The sequence below is a fragment of the Etheostoma spectabile genome, chromosome 14 (assembly GCF_008692095.1).
Source record: "Etheostoma spectabile isolate EspeVRDwgs_2016 chromosome 14, UIUC_Espe_1.0, whole genome shotgun sequence".
NCBI lineage: Eukaryota > Metazoa > Chordata > Actinopteri > Perciformes > Percidae > Etheostoma > Etheostoma spectabile.
In genome coordinates this window covers 15,028,330-15,053,501 of record NC_045746.1, presented here as the reverse complement: position 1 = coordinate 15,053,501, position 25,172 = coordinate 15,028,330, and the positions used below count along the sequence as shown (strand labels likewise).

Here is a 25,172-nt window from a genome sequence, read left to right as displayed (position 1 = left end):
ATTAGTATGATACATAATTGATGTTCACTGTAGTAACAGATTAAATGAAGATAAAATGTTTTCTCAGTGTAATAGATGTGTTTATGCATTGTCTGTCAGTCCTTCTCATTCTTGTGAACACGATATCTCAGGAGCCCCTGGAGGGAATTTCATCAAATTGGGCACAAATGTCCACTCTGACTCAAAAATAAACTGACTAGATTTTGGAAGTCAAAGCTCAAGCTTTTTGGCCATAACTCAATAATTTATACGCTAATTATGACAAAATATCACAAATGTCTATGGCTGAAATTGGTGACACTAATCTTGAAACTGTGGTGATTGTCTAAATCATCTTTTAGGGTACCCACAGGGTCTTAAAAGTCTTTAAAAAGTCTTAAATATACCTTAAACATAACATAACATTAAGTACCCTGTTCTTTGCTACTGGGTTGAAGATGTGTGTGCAGTGTTTACGTTTCAGCAAAAAATACACTTAACACCTTTCTATTAAATTCAAAGTCCTAAAGGTCTTCACTACACATATTATGAAAGTCTGGACAGACATTGATGTAAATTGTTTTCAAACTGCAAAAAAAACTAACTTACGTATACATACTGAATACAGTATATAGTATGGGATTGGAACACGGCCATAGTTTATTTGAGGAACAACACCACCGCTTGGCGGATGAATACAATCGCAAGGCGGTAATTGTAGTTTTATTCCATTTTTTATATTTTATTTATAATTTGTGATAATAAATCCCTTGTCTACATGTCTCCAGGTTCTGGCGCTGGTCTTTATCCGAAAGCTCCTAGACTTTTTCTTCACAAAGAGAGAGCTGAGCTGGTTGGATGACTTGATACCAGAAAGCAAGAAGAAGAAAGAGGATGACAAGAAGAAGAAAGAACGAGAAAAGCTGGTAAAACTCATCTCATGTTGTTGACTTGTTTTTCGTAGTGAAATGAAGTCAAACTGTAAAAAAGCAGAAGGATAAGGGAAGTTTAGTTTTTGCTAAATATTCAAATTCACAATACAACAATATTGCTGTGATTAGCTTTGTACCTTATGTATTTGTGTGCTTGATCAGATCAGTACATGTTCAACAATACTGTAGTACCTTTTGCACTGAATTGACAAAAATATGATAATATTACAACCACATAAAAATCTTCCATTTCTCCGAGTTACAGTAAACAAAGCTTCACAAATCATGTACTCCATACAGTCACTTGTTATTGTGACAATGCTACGGTACAAGTGGTGGGTCTGGGTGCATAAATGGTGGACGGTAATTACATTGCTATAAGATCTAAAACAGATTTGGAAATGACCAATGCTGCAATACCCCAGAGATATCTGGACTCTGGACTCTATAGAGCAGTGGTTCCTGCCGGGGCCCCTCTTTTGTAGATACAAAAATCGTTAAGCCTTGCCTTGTTAGAAGCCCCTCCCCCCTGTTATAACTGTGGGACCCCCAGTTTGGGAACCACTGCTTTAGAGGTATAAAGGCCATGCAAGCATTGCTATGTAAAGGAGAAGGAAACATGTCCTCTTTAATACATAACTAGAGGAGACTCATAGCAGACAATTTTACTACGTGTGAACATCAAGCCATGTAATCTCATAAAACCCAACCTAAAGAGTTAAAAACGGCATGAATAAGAAGATATGGAAGTGACAGTTACCCCATACCAGGGTTTTAGCTGCCTCACTGCAGTCATGGCTATTTTGTGATTTAGGCCTCCAATGCTGTTTTCAATCAGGAAGAAGAGACCAGACTGGAAGAAGAAGAGACGTTGGTACTGAAGGACAGCTTTGACGGCTTGGACCGGCTCAAAATCCCGGTGAAATCACTTTCAGGGAGGTGAGTGGTGCAGGCCATTAAGCACACTTTGATACCCAGTTCTGGGGTAAAAAGCAGAATTTTATTTCAACTGCTTAGTGAGGCATCAAGTGTATTCTTTTTTTATTCTTTTTCTAATATATTTTCTTTTTTATGGTCTGACTTTTATGAGGAAGCTAAATGCGTTTTTATGTCTGAAGCTTTACAGACCACACCTAATGTAAATAGTTCCCAAAAGAATTTCCTAATCCATAACCCATATATAAAATGCCTTAACGGCTGAAGAGCAGTCTGGAAACCTAAAGGAAAAATGTAGACCATAGTAAAAAATAACCTGGAACTGTAAGCACATTTTCTGATTCATCATGATGTCATGTACAACTTGTAATGGTAATCCTGACACTGGTAGTTAGCTGTGTGTTATTATGTCCATCTTGAACAGATCATACAGAATAGGACTAGTGACCCACAGCCTCCCAATGGAAGAAGAGGTAGCAGGGTTGTGTGTCTGATGTAAAACATCTGACCCACATGGCTGCGTTCTAACCCTCCTCACTGATACTCAGACAGTTAGCGCATGGCCAAAAACTGTCGGTCCTCTGCTATTTAAAAAAGAGAAACACTGGCTTTAAAACACAGTGCTTTGTGTGTTCTTGTGTTCTTTTTATTATTATTTTGAGGGTAATACAGTCTGTCTGTTTGTCTTGTTGAAATAATCCAATCATTGTCTAACTAACTAATGTGTACGCAATCAATTTGTGCCTCCGACGCAAAAGGCCCACATTTCTTGATACATGGTAACATGGAACATGCTGTGTGTGGCCTGTCTGGTCAGTCATTTTGTGCTTTTAATTTGTTTTAATCTTTTTTTAATTATATGCATGTTTGTGTCTGCTTGTTTGAACTGTCCTGCACTGAACCACTCTTGCTGATTTGATGTCTACATGCCTGTCTTCTCTTTGTGCGTGTGTATGTGCGTGTGTGTGTGCATTTTGGCATGTAGTTCTGATTCTGATCCCTTGGTTGTAAATATCTCTGATGAAATGGACAAAACCGCAGCGTGGACAGCCGTGAACTCGAGTGCAGAGTCATGTGTCCCACCTGTGAAGCGTAGTGAAAGGTAGCTATGCCATCTCCTGGAGTTTACCAGAGCCCCTCCCAACTGCATCACTTTAAGATGATGATATAATGTTGACTAAAACTAATTTACTCTGTTAGAGACTACTGAATTGTATGACTCTACAAGGTTATTTTCATATTGTAATGAAATAAACAGAAGCTTAATGCTGCCTGGAAGGTAGATCAGGTTAAGTCAATTTTATTTATATAGCCCAATATCACAGATTTGCCTCATCTGTACAGCATAAACATCAGTGTGATATTTAAAGCAGAATTCAAAAGTCCATAGAAAATTCTGTCTTCTTGAGTGTGACAGTCTCCTTTAGCGCCTTAAGCTGTTCATTTGAGTATGTTGGCAGGAATACTTTTTAACTTAACTAGAAAATCCATACGGATCTTAACGCAAGTTGATATTTAATCTAGAATTGTCTCAGTTCGGAGCTGCGTATTTCAACAGTCTTCATATAAGCCCCGACATCAACAGTGTGTACTGTAGGTGGTAAAATCCTGTTCTAAGAGCACTGGTAATTGAGCACTATCACTCCTCCAGACAAAATCTCACACTTGCAGTTGCTCCCCATCCACATTACCAGCATAAATTAGGACAAGCGCTAATCTTGTGTGTGTCTTCTTCATCTTTTTATAACAGCCAGGAGAAGGTGGCCTGCGTTAGAGTTGACGTCAGCCCAGAAACACCAGGAGGGGGTTCTACTAGCGAATCCTTCCTGTGATAAACCGAGGCCCTCCTCCCCTCTTGCTACCTTTCCCCACACAACACTTTACCCTGCTGACGAGCACCATCATAGTGGTAAAGGGGGCATAGAACTGGAGCAGCACAACCTGCCCGCAAAGTTCCCTTCTTTGGGGCAGCAGGCAAGCTCCCCCAGGGCTGTGAGTCCTACTCCACTCTTCACAAGTCCTGAAGTGTGCAGCATGTGTACAAATGGCTGCCACGATGCACTGTAGAGCGCACATCTCAGAGGAATGAAGGATTTCTGCTGTAACTGCCCACCAACGCTCACTGTTTAGGAACTCTTTCAATGTTGCAATGTGTCACGCATTAAAACCACAGATGCCAAAGGAAGGGGCCTCACCGGTGAGGATCTTGGATTGTGTGTTTTAATATTACTGTTATTGTTTTAGCTGATCACAGTACTGGACATTTTATGTCCTTTGTAGCTCAAACACCATGAGTTGCCCTGCACTTTGTTTGTTTTCATGTATTTTAGGTTGGCTTAACTGGCCTATCTACACCAGCTTCAACACTTATTTGATTAAAGCCATTCAGGTACTGTCAGTGCCAGCTGATTATATTTCATAATTTGTATGGCACCGTAAATGACACAAACCAAAACAGAGGTGCATTCAGATACAGTAGATTACACCACACTACTACATATATCTTTGTAGAATCTGCTAATGAAGTCTCTCTGCTGTCTGCAGGAGAACACTCAGTATTGATATTGCTGCTCATAAGTTGGTCAGTTGTTTTCACTGTAAGCCTCAATGTTTTATTTTGTATTTGATCTTATCTTAAATATCATTATGTATGTATGTATGTATGTCTGTATAGTGTGTTCCTTTTAATTTAAAACATTTAGAAAAAAACTACTTCAGAGGCTATACGAAGTCTGTACTGTACAGTAAGCACTTTGCCAGTATAGTTTCTTACCTAAAAATGGAATATAGTGTGTTAATAAAAAGGTAACTTCTCCACCCACTGTATCTATAGAGCGGTTGTTCAAATGTCAGTTAAACAACTCAGGATTAGTGAATGATTTCTGACTGTGGTCACTTGATATTTCTTGTCACAAGGCAGTGATAATTAGCTGTCCACTATACTGTATGTCCTTTCATCTCTGGCATCACCACTATTTTACTAAGTGTTGTAAATCATAAAATATAGTAAGTTGCAACATAAAAAAAATAATAATTTATGACCCAGTTAGATGCACCGGTTTTTATACTGTCTGTGGTGTTGTAGTTGTTGGTAATAGTGTGTATGTCTGTATGTTGTAAAGATAATTTGGTATGTTCAGTGTTGCAAGTCATTTTATGCAAAATATTTCTACAGTAAATGTAAAACCTATTATATTCTATTAAGTTGTTCTTGTTTTGCTAAAGTGTGGTCCTGTTTTAGCAATAAGTATTCCATACTGTGCAATGTATGGACTCATTGAACCTGGCTAATATCCTGGCACAGCATTATTGGTGAAATGTTTTCGGTGTGTTTCATCGGCTCTGTCTGTGTGTAGATACAGTGAATATACAGGCAATAGCTTACGTGCCTTGTTGAAGCTCTTTATGTGAAAGTGTTGTGCTGATAATTTAAGTGTTCAGAACAGATATACAGGAACACGCGTGATGGCACATAAATGCCAAAGATGGACCAGCAATACTATACAAGAGTAAAGTAGTACACAACTCATTTGCTGACTTATGTCTGTTGTAGTGTTATTCCACGTCTGTGTTAACGTCGTAGCCTCAGCCACCGACTCTAACGATGTAACTCGATTTATCTTCCATTTACAGATGTTACTCTTAATAGTGTGTGTGTGTGTGTGTGTGTGTGTGTGTGTGTGTGTGTGTGTGTGTGTGTGTGTGTGTGTGTGTGTGTGTGTGTGTGTGTGTGTGTGTGTGTGTGTGTGTGTGTGTGTGTGTTTGTGTTCTACTGTCACAGCTCTTGTATCTGCTCACATTTAAAAGTTCTTTCATTGATATTGAGGTACTGTTTTTTAATGATCAGTGAATGTCAAATTTATTGTACCGTCAACATCCAAACATCCATTTGGTGACATTTTGCCAGCCAACTATTTTCTACAAAGCTTAAATTTTAATTCAGTGTCAAGTATTCCCCAAGTTATTTCCTTACACATATGGACCATTTGCTATAAAACGTGTGAGTTGTCGATCAGTGGAATCATCACAATAAAGTGAACATCCACCAACCTTATAATTTAACGATATTGTTTATTTTGATGAAAAAATAACCTATTTTCACATGACATTAGTTTCAACATAGATATATTTATTAGCCTAAAGAGGTGAGTCAACCATGTAAAGAACAAAAGTGTGAATATTTTACACTCCATCACGTAGTCAAACATCAATGAAGCACATAGCATTCTGTGTTTAGCTTGAATGATGACCTATCGGTGCAAAGCAATAAAAGTGAATACATGGTGATTTTCTTCTGTCTTTATTTAAAACCACACTGGCAGCTGTATGGGAGATGATGCTCATACTTGAGTCTTGACTGTAGTTTTCTGAAAAAGAAGTATATCTTGGCACTTTTTTTTTTGTTACTCCAAGTTGTGTATAATTATTTACAGCTCATTAGCGCGGCACATGTCTCCTAGTTTAGGTTATCGCAGATATATCAGTATCGTAACGATACACAAAAATAAAAAAATGTCAGATAAAAGATAAAAAGTTAAAGGTTTGTTTTTCCACTGTAACTTGCTCTGCTCAAAAATATCTTGTTCACAGTTATAAAGGAGTTCTTATATAGTTTTAAATAATAATATTAGTTTTTGTTATCAGATCTTTTAAACTCTTAAATAGTGACATTGGTATTATGCTCTAGAAAAAATCCAGTGTTGATTGACATATCATCCAAACGTGTACTAAATGGGTCCTCAAGGAAAAGAGGAACATGTAACCTCACGTGGGACTGTCTCATTTGTAACGTTTCCATGTTGAGGCAATAGATGGCAGCAAAGATCAGCAGTGGTCTTACACACACTGTACACCACAGCACCCGAGACACCAGGGGGGGAAATGGGGACTTTGCCCGCTCCATAGCGCCCCCTAACGTGCATCCTGACTTAAAAAAAAAGTAATAATTTATCATTCTAACTTTTGAGGGAACATGTGTAGCCTATCATCTGGAACTCTATCAAGCTGTAAAAAAATTTCACTTTATGAATTGTCATGTGTTTTATAATCTTTGCAGTTAGTATCTACTGACACTCATGATGAAAAAGTTATCCAAAGAATTTTGATAGTGCGAAAAATAGAGTTATAGAGTAGCAACTTCCTGTCTGGGGCTGTTGAAAGAGGAAATTGCACATCTGGCCAAGATTTATTCCACTTGCCACCAAACATGACACAGTTGTTTCACATAGCGGCGTGAGCCTCCATGCCAAATTTCGAGTGAATCAGTTTTAATTACTTTTGTAAATTGTAACAGAGTACCTAATTTAGTTACTTTTTAGAAGAAGTAACTAGTAACTGTAACTAATTACTTTAAAAAAATAACTTGCCCAACACTAGTGGCTACAGAGTAATTAGTAAATGTTTCAAAATGTATAAATCAAATACCTTTTGACCGCAACAGTGGCATAAAGCAGACAACTAGGGAAGCCTTAACTTAAAACCAGAGATTATTTCTAATATGCAAAATGTGAAATTATGACCAGCCAATTAAGCCTAATTTGTTTGATGCTCTTGATAGCTCATTGTTTTTGAGCAGCATGTGCTCTGATCTAGAAGCAGCCCTGGTTTCAGCTCCATGCATCTAGACCTGAGCTTGCACAGTAGAGCTAAAGGTTAACTGATTCCATAAGGTATTTCATTTAACATTAAATATTTTCATAATGCTTTCTGTGGCCCAGTACAAATAAGTCAGTAGGTGTGCTCATGTAACTACTTTGCTTTAGTGAGAATAGGAGAAAAACAAAGTGGTACCCACATGACTACATTACCATGAAGGAAGGTTTAATAAACATGATTATTATGGTACACATGTTAAAGATACAGCAGCAGCCATTTTCACACACTCAAGAGGTGTAGCTTTGTCCTACATTAACTCTGAATTGTGGCAGTGCTTTATTTAACATTTTTAAATTTGAAAGTGTCTCTTCTCCACTCGATGCCACATGACTTAAATCCCAACAACAACTTTCCTGTTTGATATTCCATTAATTCTGGAAGATTAATTCTTCTACTTCACTCAGTTCTTTCAGGCTGTCAGCGAATTAGTGGTACATTGATTCACTAGTACAAAATCACACTTCTGTAGCCAACATCACTCTGAGATACACTTCAACACAGTACACATAGTGTTCAAACACATTTTATGAGCTTTTGGGCCCAAATTACTAAATTATCACAGACGCTGCATGACTCAGGATTATTCTCTGAAGTTTAGCTATTGGGCATAAGTGGCCCTTACTAAAATAAAATGTCTTGTTTGGATACAACAACCATTATAAAAAAAATTAATTCAAAACTAACATATTCTCACAAAGGAAAAAGAGATTCAGGTTGTTAAACATAAGAAGTGCTGTCAATAATTTCCTTTATAAATATTCCTTTTGTCCCTATGTTTAAAATTACAGACATTTATTATTTTGACTATGTTTATGATGCATCCCTACCAATCCCTGTGTATATAGCATTTAAACTACTCTTCGTGTCATTGGACAGTTTAAAATGTTTTTCTTTGTGCAGACAAAAAAAAAAAACTCCATGAAGTGACCACTTTTTAGGTTAAATCAGTCATTTGTGTTTTAGGCTCAGAGTCTTACATATGTAGTAAAGGACACTATTGGGGAAACTACAACACTGTACTGCAACAGAAAACAGTTTCCCTAAGCAGGTCGTCGTCTTAAAGAAAGAATGTGCTCCTGTGGCAGCTCGTGGTTCAGTTAGCAGCGTTTGGCGGTCCCTCTGGTATGAGTGACATGAAGAAGGTTATGATGAACGACCACGTGGAGGACAGGAAGCCTGCGTGGGGGGCGCTGTTTGGATCCTCTGCTCCTTCCTCTCCACTTTCCCCATCATCGTCCGAGTCGTCATCCATCACGCCTTCCTATACAGGATAAAGTCAAATTATAGAAGGGCAATCAGGTAAGATACAGCATTTTTACAGTAACATGCAGTGCAATCATAACACATATTTGACTGTGAAATGCGATATCCACTATCTAAACTTGAGCAATAGCTCCTTTATGCAAAGTTACTGTCAATGTCTGACCAATTGAGACTTATCTGTACTGTAACAAAAACTTTTTTGTGTACTTTTTTTAAATTTTTTAAATCATTTTAGGCCTTTTTTTGTTGACAGGACAGCTTAGACTTGAACATACAGCATATGAATGACTGATTTAATACACCACCCGGTAAGCGAGCTAAGTGACTCCAATAAAACCCACCTACGATGTGTCATCAACATGTGCATGCTAGGTGTGGCTAACATGCAAAAATGTTCATGGTTGATCATCTGCGTTCACTTAGGAACTTTTAACTTTTTTAGAGAGCTGTTTGGAGACCATGTGCTGTTTTTTGAAAATTATCCCTGATGTGACTGCATAGCCTCAATCAACTCAAAAGGAGGAGTGCAGTGGGACAGAGAGGCTGACTGGACTGGTTATACTGTGCTCAAAATGAACCCGGGGCAGATTGAGGACAACTGCGGTGCCTCACAGAATGACGTTCAGACAGGCTAGTACAAAAAAAAAAATCACTACCTCTGCCTAGCAGCGTAACTGCAGCCTCTCTTTTTCTTTAAGTGTGTTTGTGGCAGCAGCCGCTGTGGTGTTTATGTTGTTTATACATCTCTGTGTTGGCTACCTTGGTGATGCTATGTTCTGCTGTTGATTGAATGTCAGGCTATTTAACTGGCTTAATAATGGTTTTATTGTTGGTTATTTTTGTTTAATCATCTGAGTTTTTCCTCTTATCTGAACTCTAGTAAGGCTACACTGAGGAAGGCATTGTATATTTATAATTGATAATCAGTTGTATGCACAACGATATTTATTGTTGATTGGACATAAGTGGTCATGTTGGCTCATGTTCCACTGGTGTGTACATTGGGAGGAAGACAATTTGTTTTGTAGCATTAACAGTAGTGCACTTTTTATTTATTTTAAAAAAAGTAAGGTTGACTCAAAGTACATTTCAACTGACCGACTTTTTACTTTTGAGTAAAATGGCTTAAAAGTAACACTACTTTACTTGGGTTACAATATTATCATATTCTTCATTTCTACCTAAAATGGCAATTATTTTCATTATTGTTTAACGCGCTCATATTATGCTCATTTTCAGGTCTATAATTTTATTTAGAGGTAATATTAGAATAGGTTTACATGGCTTAATTTTCAAAAAACACCATATTTTGTTGTACTGCATATTGCTGCAGCTCCTCTTTTCACCCTGTGTGTTGAGCTCTCTGTTTTAGCAACAGAGTGAGACCTCTCACTTCTGTACCATCTTTGTTGGGAGTTGCACATGTGCAGTAGCTAGATAAGGACAACTAACCTGTCCGCAGCAGAGTATGAGGGCGTGGCACGCCAGCAGCTAGGCGAGCATTATAACGTGTTGGAAAGTGCCGCACGTGCATCACAGAAGTAAAGGCTGGACTACAACAGAGGTGTTTGGAGCAGTTTGTGAACAGTGGTTTCTGTTGGAGATGGTAAGTTCCTTTGGGTTGACTTTGAGCTTTTTTACTTTGTAATCCTATAATGTGCACCAAAAATATAACACTCTAAAGGAAAGGGGAAAAGCCAAAAAATGTAAATAATCTGTTAATTCTTTTATCGTTTAGATTATAAAATGTCAAATTAAAAGCCCATTCAGATTTCCCGTAGCCCATTGGGGCATCTTTTAAAATGCAGTTTTTTTTGTCATCCATCCATCCATCCATCTTCATCCGCTTATCCGGTATCGGGTCGCGGGGGCAGCAGCTCCAGTAGGGGACCCCAAACTTCCCTTTCCCGAGCCGCTCAACTACTCCACTGGGGGATCCCGAGGCGTTCCCAGCCAGGTTGGAGAATAATCTCTCCACCTATCCTGGGTCTTCCCCGAGGTCTCCTCCCAGTTGACGTGCCTGGAAACCTCCCTAGGGAGGCGCCCAGGAGGCATCCTTACCAGATGCCCGAACCACCTCAACTGGCTCCTTTCAACGCGAAGGAGCAGCGCTCTACTCCGAGCTCCTCTCGGATGACTGACTTCTCACCCATCTCTAAGGAGACGCCAGCCACCCTCCTGAGGAAACCCATTTCGGCCGCTTGTACCCTTGATCTCGTTCTTTCGGTCATGACCCAGCCTTCATGACCATAGGTGAGGGTAGGAACGAAAATTGCCCAGTAGATCGAGACTTTGCCTTCTGGCTCACGCTCTTTCGTCCACACGGTGCGATAAACAGAATGTATACCGCACCGGCTGCTCCGTCTCCGACCAATCTCACGCTCCATAGTCCCCTCACTCGCGAACAAACCCCAAGGTACTTAAACTCCTTCACTTGAGGTAAGGACTCCATCCCTACCCGGAGAGAGCACTCCATCGGTTTCCTGCTGGAACCATGGCCTCAGATTTAGAGGTGCTGATCCTCATCCCACCCGCTTCACACTCGGCTGCGAACCGATCCAGTGAGTGCTGAAGGTCACAGGCCGATGATGCCATCAGACCACATCTCCGCAAAAGCAGCGATGGGATCCCGAGCCCACCGAACTGCAACCCCTCCCCGCCCGACTACGCCTCGATATCCTGTCCATATATATTACAAACAGGATTGTTGACAAGCGCAGCCCTGCGGAGGCCAACCCTCACCTGGAACGAGTCCGACTTACTGCAGAGAACCCGGACACAGCTCTCGCTTTGGTCATCCAGAGATTGGGGCCCAAGAAGGGACCCCCTCACCCCATTCCCGCGCACCTCCCACAATTTCTCCCAGGGACCCGGTCATACGCCTTCTCCAGATCCACAAAACACATGTAGACTGGTTGGGCATACTCCCAGGCCCCCTCCAGGATCCTTGCGAGAGTAAAGATCTGATCCGTTGTTCCACGGCCAGGACGGAATCCGCATTGTTCCTCTTCAATCCGAGGTTCGACTATCGGCCGAACCCTCCTTTCCAGCACCTTGGAGTAGACTTTACCAGGGAGGCTGAGAAGTGTGATACCCCTGTAGTTGGCACACACCCTCTGGTCCCCCTTTTTGAAGAGGAGAACCACCACCCCGGTCTGCCACTCCTTAGGCACCGTCCCAGACTTCCACGCAATGTTGAAGAGGCGTGTCAACCAAGACAGCCCCTCCACACCCAGAGCTTTCAGCATTTCTGGACGGATCTCATCAATCCCTGGGGCTTTGCCGCTGTGGAGTTGTTTGACTACCACAGCGACTTCCGCCGGGATTGACGACAATCCCCCATCATCCTCCAGCTCTGCCTCCACCACAGAGGGCGTGTCAGCTGGATTTAGGAGTTCCTCAAAGTGCTCCTTCCACCGCTCTATTACCTCCCCATTTGAGGTCAACAAAGTCCCATCCTTACTGTATACAGCTTGGATGATCCCTCGCTTCCCCCTCCTGAGGTGGCGAACGGTTTTCCAGAAGCACCTTGGTGCCGACCGAAAGTCCTTCTCCATGTCTTCTCCGAACTTCTCCCACACCCGCTGCTTTGCCTCTGTCACGGCAGAGGCTGCAGCCCTTCGGGCCCGTCGGTACCCTGCAACTGCCTCCGGAGTCCTCCGGGATAACATATCCCGGAAAGACTCCTTCTTCAGTCGGACGGCTTCCCTGACCACCGGTGTCCACCAAGGTGTTCGTGGGTTACCGCCCCTTGAGGCACCCAAGACCCTAAGACCACAGCTCGCTGCCGCAGCTTTGCAATGGAAACTTTGAACATTGTCCACTCAGTTTCAATGCCCCACCTCCACAGGATGCACGAAAAGCCCCGCCGGATGGCGAGTTGAAAGCCCGTCGGACAGGGGCCTCTTCCAGACGTTCCCAGTTTACCCGCACTACACGTTTGGGCTTACCGTCTGTCCAGATTCTTCCCCCACCCCCTGACCCAACTCACCACCAGATGGTGATCAGTTGACAGCTCTGCCCCTCTCTTCACCCGAGTGTCCAAAACATACGGCCTCAGATCAGATGAAACGATTATAAATCGATCATTGACCTTTGGCCTAGGTGCTCTGGTACCACGTACACTTATGAACATCCCTATGTTCGAACATGGTGTTTGTGATGGACAATCCATGACTAGCACAGAAGTCCAACAACAACAACCGCTCTGGTTTAGATCAGGAGGCCGTTCCTCCCATCACGCCTCTCCAAGTATCTCCATCATTGCCCACTGTGCGTTGAAGTCCCCCAGGAGAACAATGGAGTCCCCTACTGAGCCCCATACAGGACTCCATTCAAGGTCTCCAAAAGGCCGTACTCCGAACTCTTGTTGTGTGCATACGCACAAACAACAGTCAGAGTTTTCCCCCACACACCCAGGCGTAGGAGGCGACCCTCTCGTCCACGGTAAACTCCAACGCAGCGGCGCTCAGCCGGGGCTTGTGAGTATCCCCACACCCCCCGCGCCTCACACCCTGGGCAACTCCAGATGGAGAGAGTCCAACCCCTACCAGGAGTACGGTTCCAGAACCGAACTGTGCGTAGAGGTAACCCTACCAGACTAACTGGTAGCGCTCCACCTCCCGCACAAGTTCCGGCTCCTTCCCCACAGAGAGGTGACATTCCACGCCCCAGAGCCACCTCTGCTGCCCGGGTCTGGTCCGTTGAGCCCCTGACCTTCGCCGCCACCCATGTGGCAGCGCACCCGACCCCTTTGGATCCTCCCACAGGTGGTGGGCCCATGGGCTGGAGGGAGAAGTGCCACGTTGCTTCTTCGGGCTGTGCCCGACCGGGCTCCGTGGCAAACCCGGCCACCAGGCGCTCGCTCACGAGCCCACCGTCTGGGCCTGGCTCCAGACGGGGGCCCCGGGCTTCCACCGGGCAGGGTCCCTCTATCCCTTCCTTGATATTCCATAAGAGTTTTTTTTGTCAGACAATCTAAAACAGTTATTAAATCTACAATGATATAAACCTAACCTTGAGAAACTGAGACCTGCAAATGTTTGCCGTTTGTTCTTGCTAAATTGTTTAAATGATTAATCGATTGTGAAAATAGTGGGTGATCTTCCAGCCCTATTTGTCGCTTTTACTAAGCTATTCAATGCATCTACCTTGTATTTGTAACCACAATGGGTTACAAATAGAAATCCCTTTAGCCCTGGTTAATGTTTTTGGTAAAGCTGAAATGGATGAAAGGAAGCTACCATTTCCTGTAAGTCGTGGTTTTGTAGCTCTCCCTCCATATCGGCCTGATTTGCTCTGTCTTCAGGGAGTTCATTCTCCAGGTTGAAGGGAAACCAGCCAGCCTGATGCCTGCAATGATCAAAAAAACAAACTTTAAATCCTGCCAATAGCAATTAATATCATTAACCACTCATTATTAATTATACGTTTGTGTAATGTGGTCTAACTTGTTAATTTCTTGTTTAACAGACTAAGGTAGTTGCGGTCAGACAAGAACCTCTATCATTATGGGAGGTGGATGGCATGATATACAATATTAACCAAAAGCCCAAACTACCAAGTCAACATACAGCAGGACTCACAGGTAAAGCACTAGCATAGCCATCATCACCATGACAAACCGGCTGAAGGAGGAGTAGAAGTAGACTATACTGAGTAGGATCGCAGCACGTGAAAATGTGTACACCCAGTCCAGCCAATCCCGGTTCAGCTCCTCCTCGTTCATGATCTCTCCTCCCTGGGCGTTCATCTGGACTTCCTGGTTGCCACGGCCCCGAGCCACCTGAGGTCGCTGGGTCAGAGGTTCAGGCTGGTTAGAGTGACTTGAGGGCTGGTCTGGCCTAAGGTGTTGATAGGAGGCAGCCAGTAACTGACTGGGGAGGCACAGAAAGGATAAAAGCACAGTTGGCTGCCTGGATAGAACCCGGTAAACATTCAGAAACATGAAGGGACTTACTAATGCATGTAGTATTGCCGGGCATACAACTGCTGCCACCACATTAGTGTCATGGGGTTGTAATAGGCGGGCATGCTTGTGGGAGGAGTTGACTGTGGAGAGTACTGATTCCAGCTGGAAATAGAGACATTGTGTTACAAAAACATTTGACCTGTGTCATCCAGGATTACAATCAGGAATCAGGAATTTAACATGAAGCACAATTGTCAAAGAGGCTAAGATAGAAAGAAAATGTTACTTTGCTAAACAAATTCTTTCAACCCAATAGCAGCTCTGTATTACTATAGCTTCTTTCAGACATGGAATACAGAACAGCTTGCTTCATAAATTGGTGGAAGTGATAGCTTCTTGACTTCTCATTCAAACATGTCTTTTATGTGAATATTTATGTTCTTGAGGCTTTCTTGAGTCATTTAAGGACTTTTCTTGCTCATGTGATTTTTGGCATCTAATAAAAAGTTTTTTCCATGTTCTAAAAATCTTTAGTTTCTGCAGTAAGTCTGCTTACTCAAATGCTCTTTAACTCTGCACGGCAGCAGTTAAGTTTTCACCAGTCCAAAAGCTTACTTGTGTATCATAAATTGTGGATACATCTGGTGGTAAGGGAAGGGTCCAGATCGGTGTCTGAGTCCATCACTGCTCTCTCCTGCAGATGACTGGCTAGGATGACCAGTGGAAGGACTAGTAGAGTTTTGAAGGGGCTGTAACCAGAAGATAAATTCCAGGTTTATGGTTCCTCTTGAAAGAAAGGCAAGTGGTGAATCTCAAATCAAGGAGGTGTAAATTACAGCAGTGAGAGCTGAATGATGAAAGGAAATGTGCTGATGATGAAATTAATGGAAAGGTGTGAGGAGCGCGTGGGTGACACACCGTGGGACCGGCGGAGTTCTCCTGAGGCTTGTTACTGCGGCTGCAGGGGGGCTTCGGGGAGCTGGGAGGGGTTTGTAAGGCGCACACCAAATGGAGCATATGGTACTCATCCTGCTGTAGATGCAAATACAGATCATTAGTAAGGCATGTTCAAAGAAAAAAAGGATCAAATTCTTCACTTTGTGGGTGTGAAGTGCGTCATTTAAGCAATTCAGAACAATAATACTTCATGTTATCTGCATAATATTGGTAAATGCTATACTGCTGAGTATTGATTTTCTCAGTAAAATACCACCAAATTACAGTAAAACCTGAGATACATACAACCTGAGAATGCATTACTTTAACAGTGAATATTGCTGTAATACTTCGAGGATAGCATGTTTGCATCTTTCTGTCTATTTGTCAAATATAAAGCCCATTTTAATGTTGCAGATGGCTGCCTTCATAGGAGCGTGTATTTACATATGCCACATTTGTCAGGTGTGTGTACCAACTTTAATACTTTTGATCAAAATATTTCAAAAGCAAAAAAAATATTCAAACAATGCATAAGGCCCAAAATAGTGTGTGACATCCAAACAAAGTTACACCCCAATGTAACTGAACATCTCATTCCTAAACCATAGCTCCTACCGTGCTGCTATAACAGCCTCCACTCTTATGGGAAGGCTTTACACAACCTAGCTGCAGGGATTTTCTCCCTTCAGCCACAAGAGCATTAGTGAGGTCAGCCAGTGCTGTTGGGTGTAAAGGCCTGGCTCACAGTCCATATTGCAATTTTATTCTTGTTTGGTGGGGTTGAGGTCAGAGCTCTGTGCAGGCCTGTCAAGTTACTCCTCCTGACCAAACTGGAAAAGAAATCTTTATAGACCACACTTTGTGCACAGGGACTTTGTCATGTTAAAACAGGAAAAGGGACTTCCATAAATTGTTGCCACAAAGTTGGAAAACCACTACTGTCTAAAATGTCATTGTAACAGAAATATTTCTCCTAACTGAAACTGAAGGACCTACCACAAAACATGAGATACTTAAAGTATGCAGTTGGTAAAAGCAGATAATTAAGCAGCTTGTGTGATTCTTGTTTAGAATTATTTCACCAATGTTTTGGGTTTGGTTTGTTTGTTTGTTTGTCTGCGGGATACCAGGAAAAAGAACAAGTCCAATTTTCCTGATAGGTAGTGAAAGGGTGTAGCATGGGCCAATGAGGAACCCATTATATTTTGGAGCAGATCTGAATCACGGAGCAGATGTACAGTAAATCATTTTTTACTTTTGTTAACGTACAATAGGGCATAGCGTTGGTGAAGGTTTGTGTTCTTTGAGTGCTCTTCTAGTTAAACTAGAATCAATCTTATAAATATGAAATCCAACACATAGGGAGCCTACCTTTCTGAGCACATCTTTTAAGGTAAAGTGATCCAAAAGCAGCTTCCCAGAATACACCAGCCTCTGGTCTTTGGAGCTCTAGAAATCCAAAATTATTAGGATAAGGGGGTCATTGGATATAATTGTATATTAGCAAAATGTACAGAATATAGTTCATTTAATTTTGTTTGCCCTGTATAAACATTGACAAAAACAACAATAAGCAGTAAAATGGCAAACTGAAATAGTGAGTGAGTGAGTGAGTGGATGAGATTATAATAACCTCATTTGGAATAAGTGGGTTTTAACAGTGGATTAACCTGGCAGTGCAACAAGGTCAGGTGTGTCCTCTTACAGCCTGCCTTAACTGTACGACCATTCAGGAATTTAAATTGCCAGTTGCCTATCCTGGCCAACCTGCAATGGAGAACCGTTTATTCTGGGTTCAAGATGCCTCACTGTTAAATATGTCACAGTTAACGTCCACTAAAAAAAGACTAAGTGGAGCCCTTATTACTCCACAGCTTTAGAAGGGAGGAGTTTGTTCCTTTGTGTTTACAATGATTGCATGAAAACAAGTCCCAGGAAAGAATGGAAAAGGAGCAAAGTCACACTAGCTGCACAATACAGCCGGAATCTAAATGCCTTCCTTTCATTGTGATGTCAAATGTACAGACGCCAAGGCTCTTACAGCTACTATGACTCTGGAAATCGAACGTCTTTCACTTTAGTGCATAGATCAAGGTTAGTGGTTTGTCACTTCTGTGATAATTCAACAGTAATTTTAATCAAAGGAAGTGTAAAAGGATTCAAACAGCAATCTGAACATGTTGGCAGGGTTAGTCCTGGACTCAAATACAGTTTAAAGTCTATGATTAATTTCAGAGTGGAACTGTAAATCTGATATTCACCAACAGGCAACAATGTTTGATCTTATTTTACACAACTTACTTCTTGGGTTTAAATTCTACAAACATCATTCATACCATCACACGCAGGGACCCACTTGACTATACATACGTAACTGATGTTAACAGTTTGTGTTTGGCTGGGAACACTTTTTACTTGTTTGTCACCAGTTTCAATCTCACTTGATGTTTCTTGCCACACTATGCTGTCAAACTGCCCAATAAATGCAAAAAGAAACACAGGATAGAAAGCTTTCATGTGATTTAACTAAGGTGATCACCTATGACAGAGTAAATAAATAGGCAGTGGCATTACTACATCGTTAATGTTCTTATCTCAGCTTATTTAAGCGGACTGGAGCCAAAATACTCACTGGTTTGCTTGGGTATACATCTGACAGGTGTGCTTTAAGTTTCTTCACAGTCCAATTCTGGCAACAGTTGATGGTCTGGTCATCATACATCTGGTTGGGTGCCCTGATGACGAGGGTAACAGCAGGACTGTCCACAACACCTTGATCCATGACTAAAAACCATTTGTCTCCAGTGATGAACAACAAAACCAAAAAGCTCTGGACTGCCCTATTAGAGGTACTGGCTACAGTCCAACTAAAAGTTTCTTCTTGACATCGGAGCGAAGACTTTAATATTACGAGTCTGATAACGCTAATATGCAGCTGCAAGGCGTTTCCTGTAATTGTGTACAGACTCAGGCTCACTGGACCTACTGGAACCTAAGGTGAGAAAGGGGACATGAGATTAGCGTGATCCCGATAGCTGTAGGCAAATTTAATACAGACTAGTTGTGCTACTCTCATGCAAGCATTTACGTTTCAATAATATTTCAGAAATAATTAACTGTTACTTGTTTGAATGCTACTCTGACACATTGAACAAGACAAATGTTTAATGTCAACTAGTGTTGACCTGTTGTAACGAGCTCGTACAAACGTAACGTTATAGAGGCGTAACGGCATGTATGGAATTATAACAACATTTGCATATAGCTAGATCTGGTTAAGAGTATTTGACAACTGGCTAAGCTAACGTTAGCCTCACTAGGTTTTCTGCTACTAAGGTCAGTCAACTCAAGCCGAAAAAGTTGTTAGCATACTTATTAAAACGATCTTGTTTTATAAAGGTGTTAGTCTCGTACAGAGGAGTGACATATGTGTTTTGCCTACCTTGTTTACCCCCCTGTGACCGAAATACAAAGCCTTCTTGTAACTCCAAGCCCTGACTACCTGGGTGTCTTCTTCGTTGCATTTCACGATGTTGTCGACATTTAATGTTCATGGTGCGTTACCGCCACCCACTGGTAGACGTGAGTTCTTCCTTTATTCAAGGAATTAATTCATTTATTTTATTAATTCCAAAGTGAAAAAATACATTTTTTTTTTCACTCTGTTGTTACAACATGGTTATTGAACTCTGTTTTTCCATAACCATATCCCTATGGACTGAGCTATTGTCACCCTCATTTTTGGCATAGGCCTGTTGCAGCGTATTGCTGTTGCATATTCACATTCACATTATTGCAGTGTAGCCACTGCTGTCCACATCTTTGATATCAATTCTTTGCATAATTTTATATTATTCTATTATTCTATCAGTTTCTTCTTCTTTGTTCCAACTGTTTAAATTAAGCAGTTTGTTTCTTCAGTTGCTCCTAGGTTCCTTAACAGTTTCCTCCTTTTAACGGGAGGACTTTTTCCAGTGGACCAGTAGCCTACATGCTTCAGACGTGTGAGTTCAACAGACATGATAATAAAATCCAGTGTTGGCCATGACCATAAAGATTATTTTTGTTCATTTATCACAATAAATCAAATACAAGTCCCATGATTGGAAAGCAGTAAGCACTATACCTTAATATATCAACAGGTAAGTGATGTGAGTTACAGAAAAAGAGGTAACTTCACACATTCAAAACACCAAATGATGCCAATCATTGGTGGTATGTAGTGAAAATACCATTAACTGACCGGGCAATGTAAACACAGATATATACTTTACTGATTTACTGTAGGTGTGATCTGTGATCTTATCAGCCATAGCATTAGTATGGAGAGTCTACAACTGAACCTAATGTACCATATTCAATGTTTCATTACAATGTGTTTTATTAAAGCTAGATGAATACAATCAAATGGAAATGATCAAGCTTTGGGAGAACATGAAGTTTTGCATTCAAACAACATAACCTGAACTTATTTACTGTAACAATGAAAAACTGAGACTAAATGTTTTCATTCTGCTCTGAAAATTGGTTAACCTACAGAAAAAAATGTCCAGACTATTTCCTCGCGTGCGTGCATAGGCGTGTGCGTGTGTTACATTGCAGCCTATTTGTGCTTCTAGGGGAGAGAAGAGTGTAACAATTTTGAAATCACAACTATATCAAATTACAGCTAATTACACCAGTAAATCCAAAATGTGAATTTCTTGAAGGTTGAGGCTTTGTTTTATAAATGACATTACCTATTTTTAGACAACTTCTTGACCCAGATTTCCTTCAGGTGCTGTAGTTTCCTACCACAGTCCAAACACAGGCAGGTGTGGTGAATGGGAAAATTCTGTCCCATTGTGCTCTGAGATTGGTTGCTGCCTCACACAACCCTGAATAGGATAAAGCACAAGATGTCTGAATGGATTATGCTGCGTTCCATTTACCTCGGAAGTCTGAGGTCAGTACTTGGAATAACGTCACACCCGATTTGACCGCGCTCCAGTTCCAGTGCTAGAAACAAATTTATTTAGGATTATGTGGTATTTTGTCGATCAAACACCATAGCAACATGTCAACGGATAGAAGGCTGACAGTACTATGTGGACGACTGATTTAATGAGACACAAATGAGACAGAAGAGCAAAAAACAGTATAGGCCACAACTTTAACTTCTGTTAACAACCATGTTGGATTATGATCTTGGGGTTGGTTGGTGAGGTTCTCCCGACCTTTCAGAGACAGAAATTCGACTTAAGGGGGTGTTGACATTTCGGCCTGGGAACTCAGAAATTGCAACTAGAACTGGAACGCAGCTGTGTTAGCCATTGTTTGCAATACTATTGACAACAACGCATTGTGCGGTATTTTTCACATACAAAACCTTTAGCAACATGTCTACAGAAATTGGACTGTACTACTGTTGATGCCCATAGTAGCCATTTTGGATTAGTGTCAAGGTTTGTGAGGCTCTCCTGGCTTTACAAATTGGAAATCCAACTTTAGGAGGCTTTCCAGTTGAAGTTTTCGACAGGAGACATAGAAATTCTCACTTCCCAGTTCAACTGCAATGCTCCACAAGCACAGGAATCTGGGGCAGTTTCTTTGTGCTTCTTTAGCTAACGCTCCTTCTTATAGTAGGCTATAGGCTTTCAAATATCTTTTGGCAATCTCTTGAAGCTTGCTCTTTAAAATCACTTTTGCAAATAGTTTTTTTCTCATTATTTCTGAGTTACACAACCACTTCAGAACCTCAGCTCAGCAGGAGGGTAAAGCACTATCCATGTGAAGTCCATCATGTTTGTTTCACTATGTTAACACATGACCGATCAACCTCTCTGAGGATGCAACGTGTTTATAAGGTGATGTAAATCAGTGAAAGGCTATGCATGCCACCTTTTATTGGCCGTGCAGTAGAGACGTCCAATTTCTTTCATTTTCCTTTCCCTGTGTGTGCATCCATTTACTGTTAACATACTGGGCCAGCATATTTTCTTACTACAGCAAAGAATTCTGAGGGAAATGATCTTTCCTTCATCTTGTTCTTACATTTCTCTCATCCTGTAAAATGTCAGCCTATTTTCACAACCCTCAGAGAGCTTCCTGTGGTTATACTGGCAAGAAAGGACGCCACTTTATAGAGGTCATCCCATATGTCATTCCACTCTTTCTTAAAGGGGGTTTCCATCTGCAGAGAGAAAATGTCATTTTAAAGAAAGTATGTTAGGGGCAAATTCCCTTTTAACATGAAGCTGCACTTTGAGCATGCTTACACAAGTTTTTCCACAACTACAAAATCAGGCTGGGCTAAATTGAATGATAGGAAGTACCCTCAGTGGCCATTAGGAGGCATGGCAATGTTTATAGATAACACTGAGCTGGGATAACTTTTTTTCTTTTTCTTTCTGCAATACGAGAAATAAGTCAAAGTAAATGAAAAGCTGCTAATTTTTCAACAATTCTGTGAAAGTAAATGCTGTTGAACTGAACAGATTCAGAGGGGGCTCTGTTCATAATGAGTGTCCTCATTAGTGAGACACTAGTGTGAAAAGGTGACTAGCTTGGGGAATTGGGAGGACACAGATTTTCATTAAGCAGTTACAACTACAGGAGGTCTGTAATACATTTTAAGTTTCTTTGTTGAATTGCACTCATATTCCATCCATCTGTCAGTAAACTACTGCCAAACCTTCACATAGAACAATTACTAGTTTATCTGTATTTGGTGATGTTGCAATGTTTTAGTCAACGTTAAGTGTATTCATTGTGCAGTGGCAATGCTGGTAAGTGTTAAGTGTATTATTTACATTGCAATATATAAAAACATGACTAAATTTATTAATGTGTTGTGTGTTTCGATATGTTTGTATTTTTATTGCAACAAAACATCACAGAAACGCTGCTGTTTTTAATAATTCAGTACAAACACCATTAACACTGATAAAAAACACATTTGATCATCTTTCATCATTCCTTAAGCATCAATAACTGTCCCTCTTAAAACATCAGTAGGCTATGTGTTGTGTTTATTTATAATGGAGTTTGGGCCATGCAAATTACGGGAGTTTCCCAAGAGAAACAACAAATGGGGAGGGGTCTGAGAGGGCTAAAAAAACAACATAAGAAACCCGAGAAAAACAAGAGTGTTGTCAGGTATGGTAAAGACTCAGTCCAGTAACGTTAGAAATGCTGGAAAGTAGCCACGCTGAGTACTGGCTAGCCTATAATACGCAAATATGTATATCAATTAGCCATTTTGATTGTAATGTGTTATTAATGACCTTCTAATAAGATATGACTGGAAAAGGACGGATATCCCTTTAGATTACGGTACAGGTCTGTTGTAATTAGTTACAAATTACCAACAGCAGGAAATGGCAACATATCTCACTTTAGTTTACAGTACATTCTATTGTGATGTGTTACAAAAGGATGTAACTAGGAAATAAAGATGCAATGTCCTGGTAGCTTCCACAGCCTACATGTGGTTGAATAGTAATAAGGCATTACATGTTCTGATGTCTTAACTTGTATGGGAGAATAGCGTCGATGAAGCATGTATTAATAGTATATTTATACACTGTATTTACCATTTACAAACTCCACAAGACACCGGATAGTATTCAGGCAATGGGTGACTGTGTAAAGTAGACCGAGATGTGGTTTGACATTATCAGTAGTTTTCTTCTAATAAGCATCAAATGACACTAAAAGGCTTTTCCCGATATTTGGTTTTTAAATAGAGTGTAATTTGGTATATTAGTGTCTAAGTATAGTACATTTGGGGTTTTCATACAGCAATATATGCAGTGTGTCTGTGTATATATATATATATATATATATATATATATATATATATATATATATATATATATATATGTGTGTGTGCAATATCTCCACTTTCTACACTTTAAAGGGCTCATATTGTGCTTTTTGGCTTTTTTCCAATTCTTGACTTGCCTTTTACTGTATATATTTTTGTTTACGTTATAGGTTTACAAAGTGAAAAAGCTCAAAGTCCACCCAAAGGGACTTACCATCTTCCACAGAAACACTGTTCACAAACTGCTCCAAACTGCTCTATTGTAGTCCAGCCTTCACTTCCGTGACTAACGTGCATCACTTTGTAACACACATTATAATGACTGCTTAACTGCTAGCGTGGCACGCCCTCACACTCTGCTTCTGACTAGCTAGCAGTGCTTGCCTAGTTACTGCGCATGTGCAACTCCCAACAAAGATATAACAGAATTGAGATGCTTCACTCTGTAGCAAAAACGGAGAGCTTAACACTCATGGTGAAAAAAGGAGCTGCAGCAATGTGCAGTACAACAAAAATACATTTTTTACAAATTAAACCACATAAACTTATCCTGGTACAACCTCTAAATACAATTATGAATCTTAAAATGAGCATAATATGAGCACTTTAAGTATTGACTCAAGCCATAACCGATTAGGGCCGCCCGTTGCATGCCGGTTAGATTTGTGTCCGACTTTATCCCGACTCGCTGCTGCCGCCAGCTCTTGTCCACTTTACAGGTGAGGCGCAGTTCATCTCGAATTAGCCTATTAAATGTGTAATTCAAGTTTGCTTTGGTGAAAGTTTCTGCCAAGGTCAATATTTCAGTCATTCTTTGACAAATGATGTACATTATTGTATGACAGAGATCTGTATTGACTAAGTTGTAAATGGTAAATGCTGTAAATGCTCAGGGAAACTTGCTTGTTTGTCACTTTCGTACGAGTTCAAGGTCTGTCTGTTCTGGGATTCCTGTACCAAGGTCACCTCTGGTTTTAGGTATTTAAAGAGCAGTACACAGAGAGCTACACTTGCGTATTATGACGCCATTAGGATGTTATAGTGTGTGCCAAGATTTCTAGTGCCAGTCAGCAAAGCTTATATGTATTTGTAAACATTGTCAATGAATGAATGAATTTATTTGTGTATCTTTTGTGTAAAGTTATTGATTGATTGATTGCCATGAACCATGGAGTAAAGTAAATTGAATTTCATCCAGTTTACCTATCTATTTACTCGTGACATGGTATGAAACTTAGCTATTGCTGATGATTTCAAATCAAAAATTAAATTAACAAAGCATTGACAAATCCTTTGGGCATATTTGGAATGTTTTTCAAATGTTTTAGCTTTATTGCTGTCTTGACCTTTTCCCCCTTTGAAATATTATTAGTCACAACAAATAAAAGAAAGCAGTTATCTGTTGGCTAATGCTGTCAGTTTGTATTCCCATTTGTATTGTTCTGAATATATTTTAAAGCCCTTGTGTCAACGGTGTAATTCATGATGGTTGTCTGCAATTAGATGAGTCACTGGTGTGGAAAAAGTCACAATTCGAGGATGGATGAGGCTTTAACTGCATGCCTAAACTCCGGTTTAGACTGTGGTAAAGACCATGTCAAGTTTGTTTAAACCCTTAATTATGCCATAATGATAAGTAGCGCTCCATTACTGTTTGGGGCCGTTACCGAAATATAATGCCGCCTCAACAATTTTGTGTGTGTGTGTGTGTGTGTGTGTGTGTGTGTGTGTATGTGTGTATATATATATA

At 40.7% G+C, this 25,172-nt stretch overlaps 2 protein-coding genes across 15 annotated transcripts in view; one reads left to right on the top strand and one right to left on the bottom strand.

Annotated features, from left to right (window-relative positions):
• The window catches only part of LOC116701234 (sodium bicarbonate cotransporter 3), a 45,846-nt gene extending 39,712 nt beyond the window's left edge, over positions 1–6,134 (top strand). For 8 of the 13 annotated variants that reach the window (XM_032534821.1, XM_032534829.1, XM_032534828.1 and 5 more), the window contains 4 exons: positions 768–905; positions 1,726–1,850; positions 2,833–2,949; positions 3,598–6,134. In XM_032534821.1, the coding sequence (XP_032390712.1) occupies positions 768–905; positions 1,726–1,850; positions 2,833–2,949; positions 3,598–3,679 (462 nt within the window). In that variant the 3' untranslated portion in view covers positions 3,680–6,134. Of the gene's footprint in view, positions 1–767; positions 906–1,725; positions 1,851–2,271; positions 2,321–2,832; positions 2,950–3,597 lie in introns of all 13 variants that reach the window. The other 5 variants (XM_032534819.1, XM_032534826.1, XM_032534824.1 and 2 more) reach the window with 5 other exon arrangements.
• Positions 6,135–7,653: 1,519 nt separating this feature from the next.
• LOC116701236 (homocysteine-responsive endoplasmic reticulum-resident ubiquitin-like domain member 2 protein) lies at positions 7,654–19,158 on the bottom strand. Of its 2 annotated transcripts, none has more exons than XM_032534831.1 (9): positions 19,058–19,158; positions 18,248–18,607; positions 16,987–17,064; positions 15,595–15,708; positions 15,292–15,425; positions 14,725–14,838; positions 14,351–14,641; positions 14,009–14,117; positions 7,654–8,763 (listed from the first exon to the last, which is right to left on the bottom strand). In XM_032534831.1, exons 2-9 carry the CDS (start codon positions 18,395–18,397, stop codon positions 8,596–8,598), a joined length of 1,158 nt encoding a protein of 385 aa, XP_032390722.1. In that variant the 5' UTR covers positions 18,398–18,607; positions 19,058–19,158; the 3' UTR covers positions 7,654–8,595. The 2 variants fall into 2 exon arrangements, with proteins under 2 accessions (XP_032390722.1, XP_032390723.1); XM_032534832.1 differs by lacking the exon at positions 19,058–19,158 and adding an exon at positions 17,286–17,382 and having other exon boundaries at positions 18,248–18,606.
• Between the last annotated feature and the right edge of the window lie 6,014 nt (positions 19,159–25,172).

What these genes read in the sequence shown, in the direction of transcription:
- LOC116701236 (XM_032534831.1), bottom strand. Translation starts at nt 18,397, where the DNA reads ATGGATCAAGGTGTTGTGGACAGTCCTGCTGTTACCCTCGTCATCAGG. An exon ending in AGAACTCCGCCGGTCCCACG is followed by an intron (nt 15,426 to 15,594) that starts GTGTGTCACCCA and finishes TTCTGGTTACAG; the next exon opens with CCCCTTCAAAACTCTACTAG. An exon ending in CCACAATTTATGATACACAA is followed by an intron (nt 14,839 to 15,291) that starts GTAAGCTTTTGG and finishes CTCTATTTCCAG; the next exon opens with CTGGAATCAGTACTCTCCAC.